Genomic DNA, 20,248 nt, shown 5'->3' with positions numbered 1-20,248 from the left:
GTGACAGGAGAGGGGCTGGCACATCATGAGTCTGGAGAAACCCATGGGTTATTCTTTTTGCCTCCTTCCACCCACTCGGTCACAAGAATTAGCGTGGCCAAATGCTGCCACAGCAGTAAGACAAAGCCCCCCCCCCCCCCCCCCCCCCCCGCCCACACTGGTGTTTGAGTCTGGGGGCCCCATTTTATTCACTACCACTAATTCAGGAAGATGCTAGGCAGTGCAGAGCAGGGCTTCAGGAGCTGAGCCACATTTGGGAAGGTTGGTGGGCACACCAGTGGTGCTTTGCTACCACTTCCAGGAGCAAACGAACCTTTGCTCAGCCCCACATATTTCTGCAAGCTGTTTGCTGCAGCCAGCACTGACCAAACCCGGAGCAGGGGCGTCCCAAACCCCAGGAGCAGTGTGAGGCCACATACATGGGTGTCTGCTTTAGTAATATGCTGTTCTTTTCCGTGTGCACTTCACACCAACGCAGTGGTTTACGACTGACCAGAAACATGAATAGCAGCAGGATGTTCAGCCACAGCGGCACAACCAGGGCAGTGGGGTTGCGGGGGGGAGGGGGGACACGGGGACGGGGAGGCACAGCGGGGCCATGAGTGGCAGCACGGCACTTCCCAGCCTGGGGAGAGCTCAGCAAAGCTGCACGAGCAACCCCTGAAGCCTCTCCTTGGGGGAAATGGGGCTACTCCCCTCGTCTGGACCTAGCCAAAAAGGTGTGGAGGTGTGGGGCCCTCAGTGTGGCCGCAGCACCTGGATGCGGGGTCCCTCAGCCTTGCTGTGCTCACAGGCTTTGAGGTGCCTGCTGGTGCTACAAGGGGAAGCGAGGCAGGGCAAAGAGCACCACGGGGCTGGGCTGCCCTCGCTGTCCCTTGGGATGATCCACCCAGCCATGTGCATGGAGGGAAGCAGTGTGCCAGGAGCCCTCTGCTCGGCCCAGCGACTGGAGCGCCTGCTGCCTGGTGCCAGTGTCCCTCCCTCCTGTGAAATCACAGGCCTTAGAAAACCGAGCACTTCTCCCTCCCTGCCCCAAGCCACACTCCTGTGGCAGAGTATGGGGATCAAACACTGTCATTCATCAAACAGCCCATCTTTTCATTGCAAATATCCCTGCCCTCTCCTTGACCCAAAAAAGATGCAATTTGAGAAGACAAATTCAGCCCCAAATCCCCCATACAATGGGGTTGGTTGGTTTCGGGGTGCTCTGGCAGGATGTAACCCCAAGCAGGTGCTTGCTCTCAAGGCGAGTTGCTTTTCAATGATGGTGGTTGTGTTCAAGGCAGCTGTGCAAGTGCTGGATCATCTCTTGGTCATCGTGTGGGAGCCAGGCTGTGAGTTTGGCTCCATCCATGTCCATGCTGCACGTTTGCGCCCAGAGACTGCAGCTGGACAAGGTCTCATCGTGTCTTCCCCAGGCATTTGAGTTTGTGACCACCCTCCAGCACCGAGTGCCTTGTCTCGAGGTCCAGACTTACTTTTTGGCGAATCGCTGCTGACCTCTCTGCTCCAGCCATGTAAGAGCTGGCCCAGCAGAGCCAGAGCCATTTGGGTAAACAAAGAACCACATCGGTGCCACAGCTCCTGGAGCACCACACACGGCCAAGCTGCAGCCCTGGGGGTCCTCTGGCCCAAAACCTCCGCTGCTTCATGGGGCGCAGCTGGTGCCATGTCCCCCAGCCACCAGGTAGGGGATGGCTGATCCACCCAGGGCCGCAGCTCCCAGCGTAGCTTTGGCTGCAGTGGCTGACCCACACACCTGGTGGTGAAGGAGAACCCGGTGGCACCCAGGGCAATGTCTACGGTGGCTCCAGGCAGCTGCCTGAAACTGCACCTGAGGCTTTTCTCACCCCGTACCGAGCCCTCCCTGCGGGCAGTGCTGAGCAGACTGTTGGCTGAGTGAAAAACCAGAAACCTCTGCCGTGGTGCGCATGCGTCACAGGAAACACCAGCAGCCTGCTGGTGCCCAGGCAGCGCTCAGCCCCATCACCACGCACCCCGAGCAGGCAGCACAGCCAAGAGCAGCCCAGCCTCTGGCTCCAGCACAGGAAAATACCCAAACCTAGAGCAGAAGGACAAGGAGGCAGCAAACGGGACCTTCCTTGGATGAGGGAGCCCCACCACTGCAGGAGGGTCCCCCCTGTGGAGCCTCGGTGCCTTGGGGACCATGCGGGAGGCACCACCCAGCGCAGCAGAGCCCAGCCGATGACTGCCCAGCCCCGATGAGTCTGGTGCGATGGTGACAGCAGCAAGCAGCAGGTAGGTGAGGGCAGCAGCGGAGCCAGGAGGCTCAGTCCATGGGTCTGGGTCATGCACAGCTTTGACTGTGCCTCACCGGAGCATGGAGCTGAAATGTTCTGCTGCAGCTAGAGGGGACAATCGTAGCCCCCAGGCACTGTATGAGGACTGGCACCTTAGGGCATTGGGATGGGCACCCCCCACATCCCGTGGGATTCTGGGACAGGGAAGGATGGCTGTGCGGAGTGGGTGAGCACAGCCCCGCATGGTTCTGTGGCAGCCTGGGGATGGGGGCTCTCTGGTCCCCACACAGCATGTATGCCTTGTCCCCAGGAGGGCCCCCAGCCCACCCGGCTGCAGCTGCGGGGCCCCAGATGCTATCCCGTGGGCAGGCAGTTTCCTCGAAGGCGTCCCCTGGGAGCTCAGCCCCAGCCCAGAGCTCCATGGTGCCGACGCACCCTATGGCGCTGCCCTGCCCCAGGGTGTGTGGCCATACCCCTCAGGCCCAGATCCTGACACAGCTGTGCCATGGGGCACATGGCTGCGGGTGGCCTGGTCCCTCTGCCCACAGGTGCTGCCAGGGCCAGCCCAACCCTCTCCTTCCCTTGCAGCCAGTCGTGGCCACAGATGGTGGCTGGGGACGCGTGCTGACCCCACAGGTGTAGCAAAGGATGGGGAGCCTGCCCAGCCGGGAGAAGCCGCTCAGCATCCCAATGGCAGCTGCCATCCCCACACCATCCCCGCTGCCCACGCAGGCAGGTGAGTGCTCAGCAGCCACCAGCATACCCTGGCAGGCACAGTCCTCCCAAGCACTGAGCCCCGTGTTGTTCCCCACAGCCCCGAACAGCTTCCTGGCACTGGCCCTGTGCGACTTCCCCTCTGGCACAGACGTGCCCACTGTCCTGAGGATGGGAGAGCAGGTCCACGTCCTCGCCGAGTAAGTCCCCACAGTGAGAGGGCACTGCTGGCCAGCGGTGCCAGCACCCATCCCTGTGGCCATGGGGAGCCCCTTTCCTGCACCCAGCAGCCACAGGACATCTTGTCCCCTTCCCTGCAGGGATGGGGAGTGGTGGTTGGTGGCATCCAAGGTGTCTGGCAAGGAGTGCCTCATCCCCAGCAGCTGCGTGGCCAAGGTGTGGCACAGGTAGGTGCTATCCCAGGATGGCGCCCGGCAGACACAGCTCCATGGAAGAGCTGAGGGCCCATGGGGTACAGCCAGGCCTCTCAAGCACCCAGCCCCACTGGTGTCCAGGTTCATTCTCTGGCAGTGCAGCTGTGGCCAGGAAATGCCTGCCACCACGCAGCCTGTGCTGCCGTGGTATGGCAGACTCCCCCCCCCCCCCCCCCCCCCCGGATGGCTCCTGGGGGGGGGGGGGCTGCAGTGTCCCATAGGCATTGGGGCACCCAAGGGATGGCTCTGCCAGCTCCACCTCAGTGCTACAGGGTGGTGGTGGGAGCAGGGCTCCAGGCAGGGCCAGAGGAGGGGGGCTTTGTTGCTGCTTTCCCACTTCAGAGGAGGAGGGATTGTCCCTGAGGCCAAACCCCAGCCACTGTACCGGGGCCTGAAGTTCCGTTGCTGACACCCAGCCATGAGGCAGAGCTTGGTGATGTGGTAAGGCGTGCAGGGTGTCCCAGCCCTGCATCCCCATGCCTCAGGCCGCACAAGATTGAGGCCAGATGCTGCGTCCTGCAGCCCACGGGCTTTGCTGTGGGACCACCCCACCTGTCCCCATCCCCAGGGCACGAGGTGCTGCCACCCTGCTCAGGCAGCCCCATCGGCACAGCTCTGCCAACACCCACTGTCCGTCCAGGTGGCTGTACGAGGGCATCAGCCGGGAGAAGGCAGAGGAATTGCTGCTCCAACCTGGCAACCACAGTGGGTCCTTCCTGATCCGGCAGAGCCAGACCAGGAAAGGTGAGTGCACGGCCCCACGGTGTGTGCTGAAGGGCGAGGGAGGGGTGTTCAGGACAAACAGCCCCAGGCAAAGAGGGACTTTGACCAGACAGACGGGACAGGCAGTGCTGCTGGGCTGGGGCAGGGTGGCAGTGGTGACAGCTCCATCGCATGCAGGACAAAGCTGATCCCCTGAGACTCCCCCAGAGCCTGTGCACAGTGCTGTCAAGTCCTGATATCGCCTGCCCCCGCCCCACCCCAGCCCCCTTCCTCCCCCCCCCAGTGTACTTCAAGCGTTTCATGGCCCCTCTACTCCAGGGTGCTGAGGGCGCAAACAGGGCCCTGTGCTGTGGGGCTGCTCCTCCATTGCACCTGGTGGCAACGGCAGGCCCCGCATGGTGGTTTCCTGGTGCTGCTGCTGTTCTCTGCTTCATGCCGAGCCTCTTCCTCCACCACAGGGCCCCGAAAGAATCAACAAACAGGCTTCCTGCAGCATTTGGTTAAGCAAAAATGTGCAAAGGCTTGGCTTCAAAGATGAAACAGGGGCCCAATTCCGTCCCCCCTACGAGGGAACTCTACTGAGTGCCTAGCCCTGGTGCAGGGTCAAGTCTCAGGGCAGAGCTCAGCTCAGCCCTTCTCCCAGCAGCTTTATGCTCCCTCCTTGCAGCAGCACCACCACCATCCTGGTGCCATGGCAGCTTTCGGGGGACACTGCTTGGGCTACATCCTGGAACTCTCCTCTCTCCAGGGTGGGGTGCTTGTGGTGTGGGGCTGGCACCCCATGGTAGCTGCATGTGCCCATGAGGTGCTCCCGGCCACCCCAGTTGGGTGGCAAAAATTGAGGCTGCTCCAGCCCAGGGCTGCGTGGGGTCCTGCCCTGCGGCACCCCAGCCCTGCACCCTTGCAGGCTGCTACTCTCTGTCGGTGCGGCGCACTGAGCTCACCTCATGGGACTCGGTCACACACTACCGCATCCATCGCCTGGAGAATGGCTGGCTCTACATCTCTCCGCGGCTCACCTTCTCCAACCTGCACGACCTCGTGGACCACTACACAGGTAAGGGCCACCAGTCCCCGGGCCAGATGTCACCTACCAGGGCCCTGCGGGGAAGCAGGTGGGCAGTGGCTGGTCCAGCACCTGCCTGTGGGGCTGATGTGCAGGAATGTGGGCACTGCACTGATGCCACTGGCCCCTGCCCAGAGTGTGGGGAGGGTCTGTGCTGTGCCCTCAGGCAGCCCTGCTCCATGGAGAGTGTGAGGGCAGCCCCAGCCCTGGCCCAGCCCACCGTGGTGAAGAAGCCGTCACTCAACTGGGACAAGATCGACAGGTAGGGTTGGCTACCAAGGTTGTGGGTTTCCCCTGTGGGGCTGGCACTGCATGCTGATGGCCCCATCTCCCCCCTGCAGTTCTGTCCTGTTGTCAGAGCCTGTGCCACCACCGGAGGAAGAGGAGGATAACTCCCCCATCAGCCTGGGCCTTCGGGAAGCCATCAGCTCCTACCTCCTCCTGACAGATGAGGAGGTACCAGAGATGGGCACTGCAGGGAAAGGGGTGAAGAACAGCTGAGGGCAGGACCCAGCTCAGCTGCAGCCCCAGGATGGGCACCCGTGCCTGGTTGCAGCCTTCACCTGCCTCAGCTGCTGTCATTCACCGCAGCTGGGTGCCCAGGGGCTGCACTCTTGGGGAGTGAGGCCCCTCCAGCACTGATGCCCAGGCACCTCAGGACAAGGCAAGGCCTCCATCCCAGCCCTGGGTTTCCTCGCTGTGGTCTGCTGAGCCCCCAGGCATCACCCCAGGCCTCTGCCTTCTGCTCCCATGGGACGCTTCCCCGACTGCTCGACAGAGAGGGCCTGCACCTGGCCGGGACGCAGCTGTGCTCACCGACAGCAACACAACTCAGGCAGGGGCACAAACCAACCTAATCAGGCCCCTCACTTCATGTACAGATTATCGTTTTTTTGGGTGATGGTGTCGTCTGTGCAGCACAGGGCCTGGGAGCCCCCCCCCTTTTTATCACTCTCTTCAGCCTGATGAGGAACAGACCCTGCCCCAGAGCAGAAGCAGCCAGGAGGAAACCACCCCACTTTCATCACAAGAAGCTGCTTTTTAAACCTTTAAACTGTCCATTAACCAGGATCCTGCTGGCCACACAGCAATAACTGTCTAATATCTTAATGAAAGAACATTTCATTAACAGGTGAGAGCTGGTGACTAAATCATGAGCTGACAGCTGTAGCAGCAGTGCCACTTTCCATTGACTGCATCTGTGGGGGCTTTGCCTGTGCTGTTGCCCCTGGCCCAGATGGTTCCTGCAACACTGCTCAGGGTACATTAATCAGGCCTAGAGGTTTAAAAATGTTTATTTTAATTGATGTTCTGGGAGGTAGGGGGAGAAATTGATCCAACAAAAGGACTAGATGAGAGAAGAGTCAAAATGCAAACACTGTTGTCAAACGCTGATCTTAGCTACAACCCTTTCAGCCAGATGAAGCGGGCTGTGACCTCATTAAAAGCAGTATAAACGCATCAAAACAGAAAGACAACTGAGCCCTCATTTTGAGCAGCCCCTTATCAGCAAAGAAAGGTTTGGGGAAAGCGCCTGAAGCTTCCTCTGTGGTGAGAATTGATGTAGAAGCAATTTCGCTGCCTAGTAACCTTCTTTCCTTCCTTCTTTGAGCTCTCAGAGGTTGCTGCAGCAAGACCCCAACTATTGACACGTTTTCTACCTTTTACACACTCAAATCATCACTTAATTTTTCACATCTAATTACTTTGCTCTTGCACATCCATTGCAAATTTTACCTTTCCTTCTCTTAAGCAGCCTGTAACTTTACATGCTTGCTCAGCCTGAGCCCAAGTGCTGCCTGAGGGCAGGGGCTGCCCCCCTCCTGGGCCCCAGTGGGGTTTATTCCTCAGCCTCCAGTCTGACCCACGGGCAGCCAAGGCTGCTGGTGACACTGGAGGAAGCTGCAGTTAAGCAGCTGCCTCTCTGCTATTTGCATTCTAGTGACTTTGTAAAAATGAAAGACGCCTAGCTCCAAAGCCTATTTAAGTCCTTCCCAAGCCCATCTGCCTCAGAGCCTTGCTTCCTTCCAGCGCCATGGCAGTTCTGCTCCCAGCCCTAGCAGCTCCTAGTCCTGCAAACACTTCTCTCCTGCTGGGAAACATAGGCACAAACCCCAGCACTGAGTAGTGTTGTGGCCAAGGCTTCATGGTGGGATCCCAACCCCGCAGCCTGCAGCACAGCACTGCAAGGGACAGACCCAAGGGCGCATGGGCAGCAGGAGCCCTGCCAGCTGCCTCAGGCTGCCAAGGCAGGCCAGGGGGAACGGGCCTGCTGCTGCAGGCTGTCCTCAGCACCCAAGGTGCTCCAACTGCTCAGTGAGTGGCTGGGCAGCTGATGCTCTCCCCTGTGTCAGGGGCATGCTGAGCCTGCAGAGATGTGGCTGTTTTGGCCAGATTAGCCGTATGGTGGACAGCACTGACCTCTTCTGAAAGTTGAAATTATGAGTGCTTAGTGACATGCAGACTGCAGCCTCTCACTGAGCCTATGCTCTGCTCCTCCCCATCCTCCACAAAACAATTTCATAGAATCATTAGGTTGGAAAAGACTTCCAAGATCAACTGGTCCAACCATCCTCCTACCACCACTCTCACCCCCTAAACCATGTCCCTAAGCACCAGGTCCAACCTTTCCTTAAACACCCCCAGGGACGGTGACACTACCACCTACCTCCCTGGGCAATCCGTCCCAGTGCCTGACTGCTCTTTCTGAGAAGAAATGGCTCCTCATTTCCAACCTAAACCTCCCGCATCACAACTTGAGGCCATTCCCTCTGGTCCTATCACTAGTTACCTGTGAGAAGAGGCCGACCCCCAGCTCCCCACACCTTCCTTTCAGGTACCTGTAGAGAGCAATGAGGTCTCCCCTGAGCCTCCTCTTCTCCAGACCAAACACCCCCAGTTCCCTCAGCCGCTCCTCACAGGACTTGTGCTTCAGGCCCTTCACCAGCTTTGTAGCCCTTCTCTGGACATGTTCCAGGGCCTCGATGTCCTTCTTGTAGTGAGGGGCCCAAAGCTGAACACAGCACTCGAGGTGCGGCCTCACCAGAGCAGAGTACAGGGGGGGACGATCACCTCCCTGGCCCTGCTGGCTGCACTATTCCTGACACAAGCCAGGATGCTGTTGGCCTTGTTGGCCACCTGGGCACACTGCTGGCTCATGTTGAGGCAAGCATCGACCAACGCCCCCAGATCCTTTTACTCTGCACCACTTTCGAGCCACTCTGCCCCAAGCCTGTAGCATTGCATGGGGTTGTTGTGGCCAAAGTGCAGGAATTGGCACTTAGCCATGTTGAATCTCATCCCATTGGCCTCTGCCCATTAACCCATCCTGTCCAGCTCCCTCTAAGCATCTCCTCTTTCTGCAGAACCATGGCCACCAAGCCTTTGCTGAGATGAAAGGGACTTCTGAAGGTATTTGAATGAGCTGCACAATAATCAAAGTATCTCCTTTTGGGCCCCTGTTCAGAGGACACAGCTATGTCTGCAGCCTAGATTCAGTGTGGCTCTCAACAGCCAATACTCTTGCCACTCTAAGGCATAGAAAAGCAGCACTTTGGGAGCAGGTTCTGTTCCAATGACCCTTGTGACAGCACACATACTCAATCCACCTAACAACCAACTGCTCAGAAGTCTTCAGCAGTACATACAACCCTGCCTCTACCCCAGAGGCCAGCATACCCAGGTCCCTAAGCATGGGAAACAGGCACCCACACTGTCCTTAAACATGGCATATTTTTAATACTCACAGGCATTGTTTAGCCATTACCGATGCAAAAACTCTATCCCTTCCCCCTATTTATTTTTTTTTTTTAAATCTAGTTTTCAGAAGATCTGCTACTATTACCCAAGCACTCATTATTTGGAAGACTTCCTCTTAGGTTTGCAGTTTTGCTGTCTGCATGTATGGTCTAATGAGGAAAAAATGTATTGCTTTCTGAGGTTTTGATTACTTATTTGAACAATACTTTATCGTGGGGAGAAGAGTGCACAGCTCTAGGTATTGTCTTCACAAGAGTGAAGATCTGTTGAAACGACAGTGCTGCAGCAGCAATGCTGCTCCAGCGTCAAATCAAGTGTGAATGAGATTCCAAGGTCTGGATGACAATCAATGGTATATCATTATAACTGGAATAGCTGATAATGTGGACAAGTAACTGTGAGAGTATTCAAATGTTTGTGTATAAAATTTCTTAGACTGACAAAGCCTCAAGGTGAATCTACCCATGTGTAGGCTGATGATTTGGCAACTGTCTCCTGACATGACAGTCTACCCCAAGGAGAACCCTAACACCAAGCAAGTAAAATATAAAGCAGCTCACAGCAGAGGGCACACTTTCCCAGAAACATAGCCTGCCACTGCACACATTTCAGTACATTATTTCACACTGCTGCTCACTTAAAACATCATAGCCAAGTTTTCTAAATGTGAGCAGATTTCATTCAACCATGAAACACAAGCCTGGGTCTGCCATCAGTGGCCGGTTTCTCTGGGCTTCACAAGCCAGGCTCCAGCAGAACAGTACCTGCTGGCTTTACAATCTTGGAGCTCTATTGGAAGCTTGTTTCAAGAATGAAGTTATGCAGACTGGCTCGTTAGGACAAAGGAACAAACTTTCCTCGTGTTTATGCTTTATCATCACTCCCTTGTACAGCAAAGACTCGGCTTTTCCTCTAAGCTTGTTGCTGCTGCTGGCTTTCAGTTTGACTGGTAGCTTTCAGGATTAGTCACAGGTGCTACATAACCATTCCCTTCCAGCTCAACCCTCCCAAGTCTACCTGAAACACCTGCTAGCCCACTGCTTAAGGGGCAACATCTCCACCTCAAAATAGTACTGAAATTATGCCTGAGTCTTTTGTGAAATAAATCACTAAAGAGATGAGCCAGGTGCCTCTCATCGACACTGCAAAATGCTCTGCAGCATCTCTGGTGGGCTCTGTCATTGAAATTATATATATATATATAGTGTTCAATTTCTTTTTTTTTTTTAATTTGTGAATAAAATATAAGCTCCCCTTCTAAAACAGTATAACACAGAGTTTACCTATTAGGAATATCTATGAGACAGATCTGGAAAACAATCACTGATACTTTGAGAACAGCTAAGATCTCCATTCTGGTCTAACTACTGTACCTATGTTTCAATGTGAAGTGTACACAAAAGTCCAAAATTATTTTAGTGAATAATCATTAATTGAAACAAAGACTTTACTAAGACTTAACCAACAAAAACCTATTTATTTATTCCAAACACCAAGGTACAGTTTTCAAGTTTTGCAAATATTGCTCCAAAGCAAAATTTTATATACAGCGCCCTCAGTTCTAATAGTGCATTAACAAAGACAAATATACTTATGTATCCACAGTGCAATGTTTGCTCATTTCATCAAGGCTCCATGTTGCATTCACTTACCAGTGATTTAAAGAAATATAAAAAAGTGACTTGCCAGACCAAACAGTTGGTCCAGACTAAGAAATAACAATGTGGAAACTTGCAAAAACATGGACAAAAATGAATCCAGGCAAAGTACATTAAAGAATCTTTCCTGAACATGAAAAATGCTAGTCTATTTTAAATAAATATTTTCAGTCTTTACCTGCAAGAACTTAATTCTCTAGCTCTACTAAGGAAAACAAGTCTCCAGTATTTGTCATTTCACTCAACCATCAGAACTGTCTCTTCTTCCAAACCTTAAGTATTGCCCTGAGCAAAAAAAAAAAAAAAAAAAAAAAAAAAAAAAAAAAAACAAACCACAGCAGAAGTAAAAACCTAAAATGAGCACACAAAAAGCAATTGCTCGGAAAGAAGTTCCACTCTGGAGAAGTGTCTGCTCAGGAAGTGACTTGTCTTCACACCCCTCAAACTGCAAGCACAGCTGGCTTAGTAGCAGCTATGTTCTTCTCAGACTCCTGGTGGAAGCGCTTGCTTTGAATCTCAACCAGGGAACACCCTTCTGGTCATTCTAACCTGAAAAAAAACCCAAACCTTCACAGTTGTTTGGAGTCCTCCTCCAATGCTGTTCTGGTTGTTTGGTTAATGTTGCCTGGTCTAGAGCTACACACAGCATTTATAAATTGAGGTGTCATTAACAGGAGAGAGAGAGTATAACATTGGTATCATCTTCAGAGATCGAAGTGCTACTTAAATATCATGTAAGCTTTACTCCAACTGTGTTACAGAAAAATAGATTTATTTTTCTGCTGTACATATGTTGTATTCACTATATACCAACTACAAAACTGTGAGACAAATTATTCCCTGAAATGACTCCTGGCACAAAAGCCTTAGTTACTACTAGAGAAGCCTAATTATTGTTTTCTGAAGGAACTGATTAAAATATTCACTGTGTAGATACTGTTAACTTAAAATTTCCAATATTATTGTAGGAATTTACATAGTTAGTCATTATTCTTTGCAGTATACAAACGTTACAGGCTCATATCCAAGATTAATAAATTGTATAGTTACGGGCCTTCCAATGACAACTGTTCTTTGATTTTACCCTTTGGTGGTACCATCACACACAAAAATCAAGATAAATCCAGATTTTTCAGGACACCCTCTCAATGCAAAAACAGCTTACCATTTTCAACAGTGAACTTAATTCGGCAACGTTAGGGAAGGAAAGCTGAAGTCGCAGCCATTATTTATGGAGCTATGATCTGCAGTTGAAAGGCTCTTAACATTTCAAATACTTACAACACATCAATGTTTCAAAAAGTACTGTATAATATAACTTGAACTTAAGCAGCATTTTCACCTTGCTCTGACAAAATAATACAAACCAGAAAATTAAAACGTAAGGTAGAAAAAGGGACTTTGTGAACATACACTGTTAACATAATAACCCACTCACTGTCTGTGAGGACAGTACCTCATGCATAGATCTTGAGGCTTTATTTACACAAATATAAAATAAACTGATTCCCAAAACCACACATTCATAGTAAGTCTTTACAATGAACACGTTCAGAGTATTGAAAAAATCTACATTTCAAAATATAACCGGAATGGCAATTATTAACAAATGGGTAGAAAACTACATAATGTCCATTACAGACCTTGCTCAAGTCTGGAACTCCAAGCACATCCCCAGTCTTTTCTCGGCAGTATCTTATACTGCCACAAGGGTGTGGGTGTCCTGCTAGCATTAGCTCGGGAGGCACGGTATGGCCATGTTGAAGAGTTCAAGAATGCACAAACACACAACGTTAAGGGGTTTCCCCAGTACCAAGTCACGTGAGAGTGACAGGATAAATATGGAAAACAATCATTTATTCTGAAAGTAAGTGCAATCCACCTGTGACCTTCTGCTACATTATTTAACATAATAGACGGGGAGAGTTAGGCCACTGTTACTTGCAAACTTCCACGTAACAATTTATAGTTAAGAGCAGGACATTCATACTTACTAAGTCTGAAAACTGTTATAACATTTCCTAGTGATTAAATACTGTGTGCTATTATGCATAAACCAGAAGGAATAAAACATGACACAAGTCACTTAAACTATGCAAAGTTATTTACAACCTCTGTCAACTAAACATTTTTGGCTCTTAGAACTCTGTTCTTCAGTGGCACAATTTTTAGTCAATTTAATTATGAAAAAAGTCTACCGTTTCAATGAACAAGTTGTAAGGAGTGAAAATTTGAGTATAATTTATCAACAAACACACGACCTTTGAAGACAACAGTATTAACCTCTTCCATATTGTTATAATTGCCTAATAAACCCAAAATTATGAGATAAAATTAACCTTTTTTTTGCTGTTCTTTGAACAGCAGTTCTTCACAAATCCCTGAAGTCAATCTGCATCACATGCAACCAGCATGCTAATTTCATTTAAATACACAGAGCTGTTCACATCAGATGCTCCAACTTCACTCAATAACAGTCTCCAATACTTTCTAGTCTCATGATGAGCAGCAAAGTGCAATCTGTTGCACTTTGCCTAGGTCCGTTATAAGCTGCTTTATACAATGTTTGAGTTGTGGGAGTCGAGCTAGTGGTTCCGGTGGCTCCAGCTCTCCTGTATAATCCAGCCAACTCTCCAAAACTGCAAAGAGAAACAAAACTGTCACCATTTCAGTTCTCAGCAAATAGACCATCTTAAGCCACAAAGCAAGTTGTTTAAATTATCAATCATTACAAATAACTTTTGATACAATGTGACAAAATAATTCACATTTAAAGGAAGTTAAGAAAAAACAGAGGCTCCCAGGAAAAAAGCAGTGCAGTGAAGGAAAACTCATGACCAGACACTGTGAAATCTAGTGCTAAGTTTCCTCTGACCTGTGTCCATTCCAGAGCAAGAACACTGCGGTACAGGAGATTATACCATCAGAATAACTTAAGATCAGATCCTAAAACAACAGGACAGTAATGTAAAAAGTTTGCCATCTACACAGACAACTGGCCAGGCAATAAGAATTGGATAAAAGAAAATGGAGAGGAAACCTAAAAGAATAAACAGCAGACTACTACACAAAGAAAACAAATTCAAAACAAATTCCTCTTCTAAGCTTCTCAGTGTGAAATGCAAACTAGACATACAACTGACTGAGACCTCAGGCGACGACGTAATACGGCCAGAAAAAGGGCTGTTGCATTGAACTAAGATGCATGAGGAGGATGGGGCAATATCAAAGGAGACGAACCTCTGCTCATTTCCTTGGCCAGGCAGAAGACAGAAGACATCTGTTAAGAGAACAAGTAGTGGATGTTGCCACTAACAAGATCACAGTCTAGTTTAATGCAAGGGCAGTGTCTGCAGAAGAACTGCTAGGCACTAGGCAATCATCAACACATCTAGCCTTCAAGTAAGAAAATTTCTGAGCAGAGCAGTAGCACTCTGAGTAGCACTCCAGCCTAGAAGAAGATACAAAACGCCTGACTGAACTTGAGTTTCTTCATTTATGAAAAAGGCATTGTAACTGTAGGCCTGATCTTTACTACCTGAAAGACTTCTTCAGTTGTTTAACCTCTCAGTACCTTACTGAACTACAAGAGGAGGACCTTTATAGCGTTAAAAGTTAGATTCCCAACAGCTTTGCAAGATAAGTTGCTGTTTTAATGGCTATACAATCAACAGCTAAAGTATTTTTGATTAAGATAATACAAGAAGAGCATAGTTTTCCGTAACTAGGAAAACAAATCAAGTGACGTTTAATTTACCCAGAGACCTACAGACTGGTGAGCCTCACCTCTGGGCCTGGGAAGATCATGGAATAGATCCTCCCAGAAGCAATGTCATGGCACACGCAGGACAAGGAGGCGTTCGAACACAGCCAGCACAGCTTCACCAAGGGCAAACTGTGTCTGACCAATCTGGTGGCCTTCTAGGATGGAGTGGCTGAATCAGTAGACAAGGGAAGACTAGCTAGAATGTCATCTGCCTGGACCTGTGTAAGGCCTTTGGCACAGTCCCACATGACATCCTGATCTCCAGATTGGAGTGATGTGGATTTGGTGGGTGGACCATTCAGCGGGTAAGGAATTGGCTTGAAGGCCATACCCAGAGAGTGGTGCTCAATGGCTCCATGTCCAGGTGGAGGCTGGTGACGAGCGGTGTCCCTCAGGGGTCTGTCCCTAGGACCGGTGCTGTTTAATATCTTTATCAACGACCCAGACAGTGGGATCGAGTGCATGCTCAGCAAGTTTGCAGATGACGCCAAGCTGAGCGGTGCGGTTGATACCAAAGAAGGAAGAGATGGCATCCAAAGGGACCTGGGCAGGCTGGAGAAGGGGGCCCACATGAACCGCATCAGGTTCAACAAGTCCAAGCGCAAGGTGCTGCACCTGGGCCAGGGCAGTCCCAGACATGAGTACAGGCTGGGAGAAGAACTCGCTGAGAGCAGCCCTGCAGGGAGGGACTTGGGGGTTCTGGTGGATCAAAAGCTCAACATGAGCCAGCAGCGCACACTTGCAGCCCAGAAGGCCAACTGCATCCTGGGCTGCATCAGAGAACAGCAAGGGAGGGAGGTGATTGTGCCTCTCTGCTCTGCCCTTCTGAGGCCCCGCTTGGAGTCCTGCATCTAGGTCTGGAGCCCCCAGCACAAGAAGGATGAGGGTCTGTTAGAGAGGGTCCAGAGGACAGCTACAAAGTTGGTCAGCACCTCTCCTGTACAGAAAGGCTGAGAGAGCTGGGCATGCTCAGCCTGAAGAAGAGAAGGCTCCAGGGAGATCTCATTGCAGCTTTTAAATATTTAAAGTGGGCTTATTAAAAAAAAAAAGAGCAACTTCTTGCTTGGGCAGATAAGGATAGGACAAGGGGGAATGATCTTAAACTAAAGTAGGGGAGATTTAGATTAGCGGTTAGGAGGAAATTCTTCCCACTCAGAGGGTGGTGAGGTACTGGCACAGGTTGCCCAGAGAAGCTGTGGATGCCCCATGCCTGAAGGTGTTCAAGGCCAGGCTGGATGGGGCCTTGGCCAACCTGATCTAGAGGGTGGCGTCCCTGCCCATGGCAGGGGGGTTGGATTTAGATGATCTTCAAGGTCCCTTCCAACCCAAGACATTCTATGATACTATGATTCTAAGTAAAGAATTTTGAAGGGATACAGAAAAATATAACAGCCCTGTGCACTCAAGAGGCCACCTGGAATAGGCTAAAACAGCCAGCAAGCCGCTGAAGAACAGTGAAGTTCAGAAGCACAGAAGTGCTAGGGAACAACAACAAAAAAACCAAAAGCAAGAAGATACGGAAGGTATTCTACTACATCATCTGATATAAATATTCAGAGATCTAACTAGATCTGTTTTTTTTTTTTTTTTAATACTTCACAATGTTATCTAGATCTTCAATTTCGTTTTAAAATCCCTGAGCACCAGGAGCATGTCTATTTTCTACTATGAAATGCAGTACTTCTGACAATGCAATGCTGATCATTTTGTAGGTCTGCAGAAGCAAAATTAAAGCCAGCATGTTTTTAACAGGCAGTATTATTTGAATAGGAAAAAATACAGTTAGCTTTTAAAACAGAAAAATGCCACCTACCATCTAGTTCCTTCTCAATGAAATCCATTCTGTGTATGACTTCATCTTGCAGAGATTCCACATGAGCTAAAAGATTAAGCTGCCACTGCAGCTGTGAGTTCACAACTCCCTCTTTGTCCTTTTCCAGTAATTTCATTTCAATAGCTTCCTCTGGAGAGACTTTCTTAGATACAGCGTCTTTTACCTAGTAGAAATACATATATCAATAATTTATTACAGTGAAATGAAATTAGTGAGAAGGACTACCTGGGTCCTTACTGTTACCCAAGGTAATGGCTCAACAAATCTTAGGTTAGTGGAGGACGGAGAGGAGAGGTCATACAGAAACGTTAAGGCAGTTTGGGCGAAATCACCTAAATAAACATGAAACACAGATGCCTTAAAAAAGACATAAAAAGTCTAATAGAACAGAGGATTAGAGAAGAAGAGTTTCAAAAGCAACATGTTTTCATAGTTATTTTGCTAAGACCTAGTCTTTGCAACTTCACAAGCACCTCATTTTAGAAATTGACCTGTATATACCTGCAGCTAGCTCCCTGACAACTTCCATTTGGAATATATTGCGCTAGGTCTGTGGATCCAGGGGAAAATTGAAAACTTTCTTACACGACAGTAACGAAAAAAAGAACAAACTGGGCTGCAGTGAGAAGGGACTGCTCCTGAACGAATCTAAACTCAATTCTACTACAACTTTCAAAGCATCTAGGAACATTACCACTTGCAAAACTTTACCACTCTGTGTCAGCAGATCCTGCTTCCAAACATTTATCATCCGTCTGAAATATGACAGGATTTAGAGAAAGGCTCCTAAAAGACTAAGGAACTAAAACACATGCCTTTCTAAGAAATGCAAAGCAATCTTAATTGATCCGACAAATTAAAAAGGAAATGAATCACTTTTTTTTTTTCTCTTTTTCATGAAATAAAAACTAAACAACTTATTTGCAAAGGAAAAGGATCTGGGGGTGCTGATTGATGCTCGCCTCAACATGAGCCAGCAGTGCGCCCAGGTGGCCAACAAGGCCAACGGCATCCTGGCTTGTGTCAGGAATAGTGCAGCCAGCAGGGCCAGGGAGGTGCTCGTCCCCCTGTGCTCTGCTTTGGTGAGGCCGCACCTCGAGTGCTGTGTTCAGCTTTGGGCCCCTCACTACAAGAAGGACATCGAGGCCCTGGAGCGTGTCCAGAGAAGGGCTACGAACCTGGTGAAGGGCCTGGAGCACAAGTCCTGTGAGGAGCGGCTGAGGGAGCTGGGGGTGTTTGGTCTGGAGAAGAGGAGGCTCAGGGCAGACCTCATTGCTCTCTGCAACTGCCTGAAAGGAAGGTGTGGGGAGCTGGGGGTCGGCCTCTTCTCACAGGTAACCAGTGATAGGACCAGAGGGAATGGTCCCAGGTTGTGCCAGGGGAGGTTCAGGTTGGAAATGAGGAGACATTTCTTCTCAGAAAGAGCAGTCAGGCATTGGGACGGGTTGCCCAGGGAGGTGGTGGTGTCACCGTCCCTGGGAGTGTTTAAGGAAAGGTTGGACCTGGTGCTGAGGGACATGGTTTAGGGGGTGAGAGTGGTGGTAGGGGGATGGTGGACCACCATCCAGTTGATCTTGGAGGGCTTTTCCAACCTTAATGATTCTATTATTTCTAAAAAGAAGTCACTATTTCCCTGAAGCTTTCTAACATTTGTCAGACTGTATTTCATATGACTTCACACCACAAAATAGAAGCATTTTTTTTTTGGAATTGAGGTATAGCAGAGGACTTCCTAAAAGTTTACTAGATCTGGTAGAGCTGAAAATGAGAACCTACTATTAATGGGAGAAAATTGGAATGCTCCAATAGGAAAAAAAACACAAAGAACTATTCAATGATTATTGTCCTTAACCATCAGTTCAGGTTCCTTTTCCTTTTTTTAAAGATACGTTGCCTGAAGAACCTGGAAACAATTTACTTAATGCAACTATTAAAAGAAATGTGAGAACAAGTTGGAAATAACTAAAAGCTGTGTCAGGGGAGGTTTGGGCTGGATGTTAGGAAAAGGTTCTTCATTGAGAGGGTGGTCAGGCACTGGAACAGGCTCCCCAGGGCAGTGGTCATGGCACTGAGCCTGCCAGAGTTCAAGAAGTGTTTGAACTACACTCTGAAGACACATGGTCTGACTTTTGGGTGGTCCTGTGTAGAACCAGGAGTTGGACTCTGTCTTTGTGGGTCCCTTCCAACTCAGGATATTCTATGATTCTATGAAATGGTGGAATACCAGTGTATTTGAGAGTATCTTATGTGCTTGCCCTGTTCTCTCCTTGTTCTGTTGTTAGGGTTTATCTTTAGTGTCTAAACCATAGAAAAGAAAGGAGCAATGAATTGCTAGAAGACCACAATGCACATTCCACATACTGTACAGATGATTTAGAGCCCAGAAATCATCTTCAATTTGCTTTATTTTTTTTTAATTTTTTTTAAAATGAAATGGTAGAGATAAACACTTCTATTATTTTGACTTGCTCTCACCACCTAAGTTTAACAGTATGACATGAAAAAAATAAACACAAATGAATAAACTAAATACTAATAAAAGGACTAATCAATTTTGCACTTTGCCAGGCAAACACATTCTCTATGCAGTGAGGATTATTTTAACATAAATACCTTGGAATAATTGTGTTTGGATTCATTTTCCATCCTGCATATTTCTCGGTCCAAATTCCAACCAAATCTCTCTGACAGGACATCATCCCCATTTTCTCTTATTCTATTTACTCCGTCATCCATGGCCGAACCTCTTGTTTCTACAACCAACCTCTGCTCTATCGCAGGGTAGTAGGCCCGAGGTTTCTGGTAACAGTGTTCACTTGTAATATAAGATTCCTCCACAGAAGGAATGGCTGAGGGTTTCTCAACTGTCCCATTCCAAGTTCTATAACTTGCCGTCTCCTCTTTGCAACAGTTTTCCTCAATGTGAATGATGTGTTTCGTATGGATTTTTTCATCCACCGTAATGTGTTTCCACGGATGACACCAAAGCTTTAGGTCAGGATGTTCTTTATTTCTGTTCAAACATAAAAAGGTGAAGCACCCACCAAATTTAAACTTTAAAATTACTAAGTACACTACCTTACCATGTAAAGAAATCAAGTAATAACATTTCAAATACTACATGCTTTAGTCATCATCAGTTAAAAAACAAATATTATGAAATAATATAATTTCATTGACCTCAACTGTGTTTCTTCCTACACTGCTCTTATGTTCACGATTTTCATTTCTATAACATTGTATATAAGCCAAGTAATGGTATTAAGAAAACAACAATCCATTTTCATCGGGATTTTTTTTTTTAATATATTAAATAGGCAAGTCAAATACACTGAAACTGAACTAAGATATAAATGCGTATTTCAACAATTCTAACACCAGTAAAGCAAAGAGACCCCTCAAACCACTCAGTACCAGACTTTTTCCTGCAGTTCCCCAAAAGAAACTTTAAAATTCAATCCACTGAAGGAACTTGTATAACCCCCTTAACAACAATTATGGACTCAGGGTGGGGTGGGGTTAGTACTTCTTTTCTTTTATTATTTCCTTTAAATCTTTAACTTTCCTTTAAATTCCAAGATGCTAAGCAAACTACTGTCTGGTACACCACTTGCCTCCTTTAAAAAAAAATCTTATTTGTTTTCAAATTGAATTACACAGAGAATCTCTCAAAACTTATTTATTCCAGCAGCAGGGACAATTACAGATATCAGATTCTTACATGGATGTAACAAAAATTAAAATTTATCATGAACACTAACTGATACTGTTTTTCCACATTTGTCAGGCATTAAAACAGCAGTAAAGAGGAGAGCAAAGCAGAACCAATCTGCTCATCTTCAAAGGATAGGCAGCTCATCTGCTACAGGCTGCAAGAAAGCAGCAGAAGCAAATCCTGATGCTAAAGCACCTGCACTCAACTACATGCAAAGGAGAGGGGTCCTTGCCCCCCCAAACCCACTCTGTGCTTCCTGGCACATGAAGGCAGATGAAGTTACTCCATCAAGCCGATCCAGCTTCTGAAGCTGTTAGC

At 48.7% G+C, this 20,248-nt stretch overlaps 2 protein-coding genes across 8 annotated transcripts in view; one reads left to right on the top strand and one right to left on the bottom strand.

Moving 5' to 3' along the window:
• The first annotated feature begins 1,572 nt into the window (after nucleotides 1-1,572).
• SLA2 (Src like adaptor 2) lies at nucleotides 1,573-10,947 on the top strand. 2 transcript variants are annotated; one of them, XM_080558486.1, is made up of 8 exons: nucleotides 1,580-2,259; nucleotides 2,850-2,997; nucleotides 3,076-3,175; nucleotides 3,296-3,382; nucleotides 4,050-4,153; nucleotides 5,040-5,189; nucleotides 5,334-5,460; nucleotides 5,540-10,947. In XM_080558486.1, exons 2-8 carry the CDS (start codon nucleotides 2,910-2,912, stop codon nucleotides 5,697-5,699), a joined length of 816 nt encoding a protein of 271 aa, XP_080414612.1. In that variant the 5' UTR covers nucleotides 1,580-2,259; nucleotides 2,850-2,909; the 3' UTR covers nucleotides 5,700-10,947. The 2 variants fall into 2 exon arrangements, with proteins under 2 accessions (XP_080414611.1, XP_080414612.1); XM_080558485.1 differs by having other exon boundaries at nucleotides 1,573-2,259; nucleotides 2,850-3,175.
• Nucleotides 10,409-20,248, bottom strand: part of PHF20 (PHD finger protein 20) — a 77,082-nt gene continuing 67,242 nt past the window's right edge. For all 6 annotated transcript variants that reach the window (XM_080558458.1, XM_080558461.1, XM_080558462.1 and 3 more), the window contains 3 exons: nucleotides 18,829-19,228; nucleotides 16,195-16,378; nucleotides 10,409-13,254 (listed from right to left, as the gene is read on the bottom strand). In XM_080558458.1, coding sequence (XP_080414584.1) covers nucleotides 13,112-13,254; nucleotides 16,195-16,378; nucleotides 18,829-19,228 — 727 coding nt within the window. In that variant the 3' untranslated portion in view covers nucleotides 10,409-13,111. The remainder of the gene's footprint in view (nucleotides 13,255-16,194; nucleotides 16,379-18,828; nucleotides 19,229-20,248) is intronic.

The sequence above is a fragment of the Anser brachyrhynchus genome (assembly GCF_964034855.1).
Source record: "Anser brachyrhynchus genome assembly, chromosome: 16".
In the NCBI taxonomy this organism is placed as follows: Eukaryota; Metazoa; Chordata; class Aves; order Anseriformes; family Anatidae; genus Anser; species Anser brachyrhynchus.
This window is presented reverse-complemented; position numbering and strand designations above follow the sequence as displayed.

Coding starts and splice junctions, on each gene's coding strand:
- SLA2 (XM_080558485.1), top strand. CDS start 2,910: ATGGGGAGCCTGCCCAGCCGGGAGAAGCCGCTCAGCATCCCAATGGCA. Junction 4,154..5,039: donor GCAGAGCCAGACCAGGAAAG/GTGAGTGCACGG, acceptor GCACCCTTGCAG/GCTGCTACTCTCTGTCGGTG. Junction 5,190..5,333: donor CCTCGTGGACCACTACACAG/GTAAGGGCCACC, acceptor GCCCCTGCCCAG/AGTGTGGGGAGGGTCTGTGC.